The following is a 10486-nucleotide window of genomic DNA, read 5'->3' on the forward strand; positions in this document are numbered from 1 at the left end:
CGTGGATAACCTCCCTCAAGCGTTACCCACTGATCTAATACCATACTGTCGTGGATAACCTCCCTCAAGCGTTACCCACTGATCTAATACCATACTGTCGTGGATAACCTCCCTCAAGCGTTACCCACTGATCTAATACCATACTGTCGTGGATAACCTCCCTCAAGCGATACCCACTGATCTAATACCATACCGTCACGGATAACCTGCCTCAAGCTTTACCCATTGATCTAATACCATACTGTCATGGATAACCTCCCTCAAGCGTTACCCACTGATCTAACACCATACTGTCATGGATAACCTCCCTCAAGCGTTACCTACTGATCTAACACCATACTGTCGTGGATAACCTCCCTCAAGCGTTACCCACTGATCTAACACCATGCTGTCGTGGATAACCTCCCTCAAGCGTTACCCACTGATCTACCACCATGCTGTCGTGGATAACCTCCCTCAAGCGTTACCCACTGATCTACCACCATGCTGTCGTGGATAACCTCCCTCAAGCGTTACCCACTGATCTACCACCATGCTGTCGTGGATAACCTCCCTCAAGCGTTACCCACTGATCTACCACCATGCTGTCGTGGATAACCTCCCTCAAGCGTTACCCACTGATCTACCACCATGCTGTCGTGGATAACCTCCCTCAAGCGTTACCCACTGATCTACCACCATGCTGTCGTGGATAACCTCCCTCAAGCGTTACCCACTGATCTACCACCATGCTGTCGTGGATAACCTCCCTCAAGCGTTACCCACTGATCTACCACCATGCTGTCGTGGATAACCTCCCTCAAGCGTTACCCACTGATCTACCACCATGCTGTCGTGGATAACCTCCCTCAAGCGTTACCCACTGATCTAACACCATACTGTCGTGGATAACCTCCCTCAAGCGTTACCCACTGATCTAACACCATACTGTCGTGGATAACCTCCCTCAAGCGTTACCCACTGATCTAATACCATACTGTCGTGGATAACCTCCCTCAAGCGTTACCCACTGATCTACCACCATACTGTCATGGATAACCTCCCTCAAGCGTTACCCACTGATCTAATACCATACTGTCATGGATAACCTCCCTCAAGCGTTACCCACTGATCTAACACCATACTGTCGTGGATAACCTCCCTCAAGCGTTACCCACTGATCTACCACCATACTGTCATGGATAACCTCCCTCAAGCGTTACCCACTGATCTAATACCATACTGTCATGGATAACCTCCTTCAAGCGTTACCCACTGATCTACCACCATACTGTCATGGATAACCTCCCTCAAGCGTTACCCACTGATCTACCACCATACTGTCATGGATAACCTCCCTCAAGCGTTACCCACTGATCTAATACCATACTGTCATGGATAACCTCCCTCAAGCGTTACCCACTGATCTAACACCATACTGTCGTGGATAATCTCCCTCAAGCGTTACCCACTGATCTACCACCATACTGTCATGGATAACCTCCCTCAAGCGTTACCCACTGATCTAATACCATACTGTCATGGATAACCTCCTTCAAGCGTTACCCACTGATCTACCACCATACTGTCATGGATAACCTCCCTCAAGCGTTACCCACTGATCTAATACCATACTGTCGTGGATAACCTCCCTCAAGCGTTACCCACTGATCTAATACCATACTGTCGTGGATAACCTCCCTCAAGCGTTACCCACTGATCTAATACCATACTGTCATGGATAACCTCCCTCAAGCGATACCCACTGATCTAATACCATACCGTCACAGATAACCTGCCTCAAGCTTTACCCATTGATCTAATACCATACTGTCATGGATAACCTCCCTCAAGCGTTACCCACTGATCTAACACCATACTGTCATGGATAACCTCCCTCAAGTGTTACCCACTGATCTAACACCATACTGTCATGGATAACCTCCCTCAAGCGTTACCCACTGATCTAACACCATACTGTCATGGATAACCTCCCTCAAGCGTTACCCACTGATCTAACACCATACTGTCATGGATAACCTCCCTCAAGCGATACCCACTGATCTAATACCATACCGTCACAGATAACCTGCCTCAAGCTTTACCCATTGATCTAATATCATGCTGTCATGGATAACCCCCCTCAAGCGATAACTGCTAGGGATGTAACGGTATCAAAACTTCACGGTACAGGTAATACCTCGGTATGAATGGCACAGTACGGTATTTATTGAATCATTTACAGGAAAAACAAAACTAATGAAGAGACTCGAAAAAAGTGCCAGAAGTGTTTATTAAACAGTTTACATGAACACTGAACATATCAATGGCATACAAATTAGCCATCTATCTGTAAACTTTGAAACAGGAACTTCAATTTTTCAATTTTAATAACAAAAAATTATTAAACCATGTAAAAAAATAAAGTTTCAATTTAGTATTTACATCTCTTTTCCTTCGCCGCTACTAGCAGCACCCACCATTTCCGCATTACTGGATCTGTAGCGACAACAGACCGCAAAGGATGATGACCACGCCTGGGCTGATGGGAATTGTAGTTACCGCTACCTCCCGTTCGCTCCATTCGCCTGAGCAAACTTTTCTCAGAAGACCTATGGTTTTATCGAGTTATGCGACCACGGTAGTATTGAAAAAATTTGCTATTGCGGTACGACGGTATTTACAATACCGTTACATCCCTAATAACTGCTGATCTAATACTATACTGTTATGGATAACCTCCCCGCTAGCCTTACCCACTGTTCTAACAGCATACTTTTATGGCTGAAAGCCAGTTCCAGGTATTAATGGTAATTAAAAATAACCAAACAATTACTTTAACTAAATTGTATTTTTAAATGGTAATGGAAAGTATTTGCCGTTATTTTAAAATTTTATTGCAGTCAGTTTTGGATGCAATAGTTATTTTTGTTTTATTGTTGTATCTTATCACTTCATGAAAATATTTTCTTATAATTTTATTTCTAATCAATAATTACCCTGCTACAGAATATGTGTTTTACAAAAAACAAACTGGACAGGACAACCCATAATGCATTTCAGCAGCGGCATAATGAACAACAGGATTGGAATGTAACAGAATACATCTAACGTTACGTATTCAGAATACAAAAATTAAGTATCTGTATTCAGTCCACGTTACATTTTACAAGGCAGTATACAGAATACAGTTACTTTTTTAAAAGAGAGTACTTTTGGAATACATCTGTTGCAATATTATTCTTTTAAATCTTTTAAATGATATGCTGCTTTTTTGTTCGTTTTGTCTTAAATCATCATGTGCACACTTTTCCCTTTGCCCAATAGAGGGCAGTGTTAAGCTGTAGATCAGCACATGCAACCATGACCGACTTAGGTGCTTTTGTGCTGTGGTAATAAGCTTCATTTTTCCAACTTTCTAAGAAAAAGTGGAAAAACATTTACTGTTGAATCTCTTGTGTCATGGCTGTGATGGCTCACTTTAGTGCAATATACAGTGCACCAATGCAAGAATGTTTAATTTTCCTAAGGGTGGACCGGTGTGAACTCACAGAGAAATGCTGTGAGACATTGGCTTCAGCTCTCAGATCAAACTCCTCACACCTGATAGAGTTGGACCTGAGTGACAATGACCTGCAGGATTCAGGAGTGAAACTGCTTTCTGCTGCACTGGGGGATTCAGACTGTAAACTGGAGATACTGAGGTCAGTATTACTGGGTATTCCACACTGTGAACTGGAGATACTGAGGTCAGTATTACTGGGTATTCCACACTGTATACTGGGGATACTGAGGTCAGTATTACTGGGTATTCTACACTGTAAACTGGACATGCTGAGGTCAGTATTACTTGGTATTCCACAATAAACTGGGGATACTGCGGTCAGTGTTACCGGATATTCCACAATGTAAACTGGAGATACTGAGGTCAATATTACTGGGTATTCCACACTGTAAACTGGGGATACTGAGGTCAGTATTACTGGGTATTCCACACTGTAAACAGGGAATACTGAGGTCAGTATTACTGGGTATTCCATGCTGTTAACTGGAGATACTGGGGTGAGTATTACTGGGTATTCAACACTATAAACTGGAAATGCTAAGGTCAGTATTACTGGGTATTCCACACTTTTAGTTGTAATTATTGAAAGTAGTCACATTTACTTGAGGTAGTGGTGAGTTATTCATCTGAGAGTTTTTGTCTGTCGCTCTGCAGGCTGTCAGGCTGTAGAGTCACAGAAGAAGGCTGTTCATCCCTGGCTTCAGCTCTGAGGTCAAACTCCTCACACCTGAGAGAGCTGGATCTGAGCTACAATCACCCAGGAGACTCAGGAATGAAGCTGTTCTCTGCTGTACTGAAGAAGCTGAAGTGAGTAGAGCATGAATGTCTGATACTGCTACAGATACTTATGCATGCACCATTAAATAACTGTACAATGTTATTCTGCTTCTCCTATAGTGTGGACCACAGTGGAGAGTGCAGGACCAGACCAGGCTTACAGAAATGTGAGTTTGCAGGTTTTTATTAATAATACCTTCACATTTGTACTTTTTCCGCAAGCGCTGAGTGAACACGTTTCCTTTTTGAGATTCGTTAGTATTGTCCAAAGACAACTCCTGTAGTCTCCCCCAAACCGGCGGTGATACCGGACTCTCACCGCAGTCTGCGGTTAATGCTGCTGTGAGGAGGTCTGGGTCCAAACCGGTTTGAAGAAGGTTCATATATTAAAGTAAAGACACTCACTTTTAATCTTGGGTGTCCTGCAGACTCCTGCCAGCTGACACTGGACCCCAACACAGCACACAGAGCCCTGTCTCTGTCAGAGGAGAACAGGAAGGTGACACAGGGGGGAGAAGACCACCCATATCCTGATCATCCAGAGAGATTTGACGGCTGGCCCCAAGTTCTGTGCAGAGAGAGTCTGACTGGCCGCTGGTACTGGGAGGCTGAGTGGAGTGGAGATGGAGCCTGGATAGGAGTGACTTATAAAGGGATCGGGAGGAAAGGAGGGAGTGACTGTCGGCTTGGAGCCAATGACAAGTCATGGATTCTGCACTGTGAACCTCACAGTTACTCTGTCCGGCACAAGAATAAACGGACTGACATACCCATAGAGCCCTCAGGCTCCAGCAGAGTAGGAGTGTATCTGGACTGGGGGGCTGGTGCTCTGTCCTTCTACAGAGTCTCCTCTGATGGACTGACCCTCCTGTACAGGGTCACCTCTTCATTCACTGAGCCCCTCTATCCAGGGATTTATCTTTATTATACAAACTCCTCAGTGTCGCTGTGCATGCTGGGATAGCTCACCGTGTGCTGGAGGAATCATTTTTACTGTATCACAGTGTGACATGTTGCTGCTTTTCCACAGTAATTCTCTGCTTTTGAATCTGTATAATCCTTTTTTTTCTTTGAAATTATGTTTCACGACTGGGTTCGGGGAGCTGAGCAAACATGCAAAATAATTGTTTTTCTCTCTAAGTAAAATCTAATGTACATTATATATATTTATGTCTATATATTGTATTTGCTACCTGTAAAATGACAACAAAGGCTTTCTGTTCTGTCCTATTAATGTCCTGGTTAAGGTGCCCAAAGCATTACTGAGTAACATAATTAAACAGCATTCTGGTGAATTAAATTAAAATCACTTTACTACTTACAACTGAACATAACTAATTAGATTAAATTGAGAGCAAAACTCAGCACATGCACCGTACAGCAGCAGAGTGTTTGCATGCTGTCGAGGTGACAGGATGGTTCCTCAGCGTGTGACACAGACCGTCAGACATGGTGGAGGAAAGAAAGGAACAGAATGGTGCTTTTAAAAACATGGAATGGCCAGCGGAATCCAGACTTAAAGCCAACGCCTGGCCCTTGCTGAAGTCCTGCATATATGCCTGCCCTGTATATGATGCCCATTGCTCCACATGCACGCTGCAGGACCTGTCACTGATGCCCATTGCTCTACTTGGATGCTGCAGGACCTGTCATTGGTGCCCACTGTTCCGCATGCACGCTGCAGGACCTGTCACTGGTGCCCACTGTTCCGCATGCACGCTGCAGGACCTGTCATTGATGCCCACTGTTCTGCATGCAAGCTGAAGGCCCTGTCATTGATGCTCATTGCTCCACATGCACGCTGAAGGACCTTTCGTTGCATTTCGTGTGCCTGTTTGCTGAAAGGGTTTGTGTGGTGTGCTACTGTAAGCTAATGATGCAAACGAGGAGGTATATTTTTACCCTCCACTACAGCCCTGATCCCAACATATTATCCTCTCATCTCTCTAAGGCAGCGGTCTCTGACCTTACTTACTGTGAAAGCTACTTTTGCAAAAAAATAAACTGCAGTCCTACCGAGGGTGGGTAGTGGCAAGAGTACATTTGTTAAAATCAATAAACCTTTCATGTCCACAGCAGCGCGGCATTTCAGCAAAGTGACACACATTGCCAAAATAAAAAAAAAAAAAACAATTTCTAATAAATATTATACTGACTACCCTCAGGGCTACTATAGAAGTTAGCAGTCGCTGTGTTGGCGACCGTTGCTGTACAGTTTATCTGTTTGTTCTGTGAATTATGTGCAAGGACAAGATATAAATGTATATTGTTAATAGGTCATTTTGTGTTTAGTCTCATAATGCAAATAATAAAAATAATGACTCAACCAGTTACTCTGCTGACATTATAATTTACAAAAAAATGACAGTGATATTCAAAAAGGCTGTAACGTTGCATGTCTGTCAGAAGGAGGCGCTAAGTCCAGCTGAATGTGGATGTTTTGTGGAACTTTTTCTGTCCGGATATTCACTCTGATCACGCACGACTTACAGGTCATACCAGTTATGCTAACGGTTAGCATTCGCCGTCTAAATTTACCGACACGTAGCTGCCTTTTTCGAATTTAATTTTAAAGAATTCCTAGGTTATATAATCCATGAAACTAGCGACCTGAAAGTTTGCCTTCCGTGTGAAAATAAAGTAAGCTTTTCGGCTGTTAACGACAGACACGCTTTTAAACACAAAGTTTAATAGTACAGTATCTGCCAGATCAGTTCGTTCGCGTTTGTTGATAAGTGTTTGTATAGTCGATGAATAGAAGCTGAACGTTAAGCACCGCGTCTCCAGCACGATCATGACGCTTCAGGTAGGGTGCCTGTCTTTCCGGCAGCCCTACGCGGGCTTGGTGTTGAATGGCGTGAAGACCATTGAAACGCGATGGCGGCCTCTGCTGTCGGGGCTGAATAACTGCACCCTAGCGGTTCATATCGCGCAGAAGGACTGGGAGGGCGACGAATGGAGGGATGTGCTCAGGGACTCCATCGGCATGAGCGAGCGGCAGATAGAAGAGCTCCTAGTGTCCGGCGAAAGGTTTGGCCGTGGAGTGGTGGCAGGTAAAAGTTAGACCAATGTTCATTGGCTGAATACCATCATCACTGAATACCATTCTCATTAAAAATAAGGATACAGCCAAGGATGCAATTACATGTATATTTTGTTTTGAAATGAATTGCAGTTCTAAACATAACAGGGTGAATGCAATATATAATACTATGAATATACTGCAGGGGGCAGTATATAGCACTCGACATCCTGATTTTCCCGAGTTCAACGCCTCTCCCGGTCAACAAGGGATTGCCTTGCGTTTCAGTTCCTTAACCAATCACAGTCTTCATCGTATGACATCACCACATCGGTCTGTTCTTTTCTCATTTTCAAACTGAAGGCGTCCGGCCATTAAGCCGGGGACGGTGTGTGGCTCAGCGGCTTAGCCTCTGTAGCTGTGAGCGGAAGGTCTCTGGTTTGAGCCCGGCCTTGACAGAATCACCGCGTGTCCCTGTGGCCTTTGGCAGGGTCCCTAACCCTCAGCTTATTGTTTTATCATCATGAAATAAAGACGCTCCCATACATTGCTCTGCGCAGCCTTTGCAGGTGAGCATGTTCTTATGCCCCTTAACAAAAGGCAGACGCAATAAAAATGGCACTTTACAAATCTGTGCACCTTTCCGCTTTACAGAAAGCACAGTTTTTAATGAATGTGGTGATGTCATACAATGAAGACCGTGATTGGTTACGGAAGTGAAACACAAGCTCAGGGACCAGCTGAACTCAGGAGAATCCAGCCATGCTTCAGATCCTGGGGCTGGGAGCTGATGCTGCATTTGGGCCCCAGAGCAAAGCCCATAGCCCCCAGCTCCAGGGGGGCTGAACGCAGACTGACCCTGCACTGTCTCCCCCAAGCCTGCTGTCATCTGGATATGTGTCTGTGTCTCATGGAGAGCAGGATGGGACAGGAGAAAAGACAATTTCCTCACGTGGATCCATGAAGTATCTCTGTTCTATTCTAGCAGCTATGGTGACCACATGTCCACCTTTTTCTGCTCAGGATTGGTGGAAGTCGGGGAAACCTGGGTGTGTCCTAATGATGTATCCAGGGAGGAGCTTGGGCAGCTGGAAAAGGCGGCTGTGCTGATTGGACTGGAAGAAAAACACCTGACTCATCTGTCCAATCCACGATGGCTGAGAGAACCACTGTATACCCGTGGCCACAAAGACATTTGGACAGTGGACATTCCGCTGCATCTCCTGTCAGGTTCCCTGTCTGACTGAAGCTGGGTTACACTGCATATTAAGGTTAATATGAACTTTATTGATCCGGGGGTGATATTCTGGAAAAGCAGCTTTTTGGGGAACCTTTCGTATCTCTTTCAAACAAAATGACAGCGGCGTGTCTCGGACTGGACTATTGGGCTGAATCCCTGGATATTTTCTCTACAGCCCCCAGCCAGTCCTGCTGGCGGTAGGTTACTGGGGCGTGGCATCAGTAACATTACTATCACATTACTATCACATACTTCCCATTAATCTATTTAACTAGTGGAGTCGTTGTCATGGTAATATCTATGTAATAATAATTGTCTTTGTAAATTTGCAGATGAGCTCCTGCACTGATGTACATGACTGCTTTTCTCTCCTCAATGAAGTTGTAATGAAAAGTGGATGATAAGATAGAACAGATTCGGGGGGGGGCATGTGGACAGCATGTGGGCTGAGCCCCTGACCTCAATACGCTCTTGACACACCCCTGAAAATAATCATTTATGAATTTTTACTGTAGTTTCATTTTATTATTTGATCAAATTCAGATGCTATTTCTGTAATTACATTTAATAATACCAGCATTTTCTTGAATTTTATTATTATTATTTTAAACCTGAAGGTTATATGAAAGGAAAACTTACAACGGAACACATTTCGAGTTTCGAAATATACACTCCCGCGTATGTACCAAAGGTAAGCTTAAAGTGACTGTAGTACAAAAGAGTGCAGTGTGTACATGTACCTGTACATTCTTATGATACGTGGATGATATTGTCATATTTTCAATCACTTTATTCTTTACTTTTGAAATAAGTAAGTGAGACATTGAGAATGAAGCCAAAGGAAAGGTTGAAGCCGTATTGTTATGTTGGCTGGGCTGGTGCAGCACACGCTGAAGTGCCACCAGTATGTTTTACATGGTTAGTCGGAGCTTAACTGCCCAGTCGTGTTAGGACCCTTTTATTTTAATGGGCATTTTACAGCAGTTCATCTGTATCAGTGCTTGAAGTGGAAGTTTTACTGTTGTTTCATTTTATTATTTGACCAAATTCGAATGCCATTTCTGTAATTACATTTAATAAGACCAGAATTTTCTTGTATTTTTATTATTATTATAAATCTGAATGTTGTACGAAAGGAACACTTACAATGGAACAAGTTTCGCGTTTATTGTAATATACAGATAACAATGGGACATCCTTACCTGTATAATCCCTTATTATTCAGTACCAGATGCGGGTGTTGGGCTCTAAACTGCCCCCTGACGTCATCGCTTTAGTGAATAGTGAATATTTGCTGACTAGCTGATTACTTTGGGGGTTTGGTCCGCCGTCATATCATTTCCAGGCGTGACGGTGCTAATCGCTGATATGAGAAAAGGCAGGATAGGAAACACATTGAAACGATTTCAACAAAGTGCCAAACATTATTAAAGTAAATGAATCGCTGCTTGTGACTGAAGGCGACTGTATTTGCACAAACAAGCGTTGTCGAAAAGAAAAGCATCTCTGTCCCGTTTGCAACGTTTCACATGAGGTAAATCTTAAATTAAGGTTTGATTGTAACATACCATAATAAACAAGTAATATGACTTTTTTAGTCTAAGGTAAGAAAAATTAAGTTATAGCGAGCGGCGCAGGGGGGGGGGGGGGGTTGCAGCACAACACCTGTAAAACAAAGAGGTGCTGGTACCGCGTACCTGTGAGTACCGGCCCACTTCAGCCCCGATCAGGACCCGGTCTCTCGAAACCTTCTTAACGCCACGTCGTTCATAAGGTCTACGTTAAAAGATGTAGCGTTAAGAAAGCTACGAGAAAAAAAACCCTATTCTCCACCTACTGCAATCACCACGACTAGTCTGATCAAATGTAATATGTGACAAATTCAGCACACAGCAAATTATGC

General features: G+C 43.7%; 2 protein-coding genes across 2 annotated transcripts in view; both read left to right on the forward strand.

The window, feature by feature from the left end:
* The window catches only part of LOC111855429 (NACHT, LRR and PYD domains-containing protein 3-like), a 48716-nt gene extending 43161 nt beyond the window's left edge, over positions 1–5555 (forward strand). The window contains exons 11-14 of the mRNA XM_072706479.1: positions 3510–3683; positions 4199–4351; positions 4442–4488; positions 4750–5555. Of these exons, the coding sequence (XP_072562580.1) occupies positions 3510–3683; positions 4199–4351; positions 4442–4488; positions 4750–5285 (910 nt within the window). The 3' untranslated portion in view covers positions 5286–5555. The remainder of the gene's footprint in view (positions 1–3509; positions 3684–4198; positions 4352–4441; positions 4489–4749) is intronic.
* A 1187-nt stretch (positions 5556–6742) lies between these two features.
* Positions 6743–9671, forward strand: LOC111855421 (protein EOLA1). Its single transcript, XM_023834415.2, has 2 exons — positions 6743–7374; positions 8367–9671. Exons 1-2 carry the CDS (start codon positions 7116–7118, stop codon positions 8588–8590), a joined length of 483 nt encoding a protein of 160 aa, XP_023690183.1. The 5' UTR covers positions 6743–7115; the 3' UTR covers positions 8591–9671.
* Positions 9672–10486: the final 815 nt, after the last annotated feature.

The sequence above is a fragment of the Paramormyrops kingsleyae genome, chromosome 24 (genome assembly GCF_048594095.1).
Source record: "Paramormyrops kingsleyae isolate MSU_618 chromosome 24, PKINGS_0.4, whole genome shotgun sequence".
NCBI lineage: Eukaryota > Metazoa > Chordata > Actinopteri > Osteoglossiformes > Mormyridae > Paramormyrops > Paramormyrops kingsleyae.

Coding starts and splice junctions, on each gene's coding strand:
- LOC111855421 (XM_023834415.2), top strand. CDS start 7,116: ATGACGCTTCAGGTAGGGTGCCTGTCTTTCCGGCAGCCCTACGCGGGC. Junction 7,375..8,366: donor TGGCCGTGGAGTGGTGGCAG/GTAAAAGTTAGA, acceptor TTTTCTGCTCAG/GATTGGTGGAAGTCGGGGAA.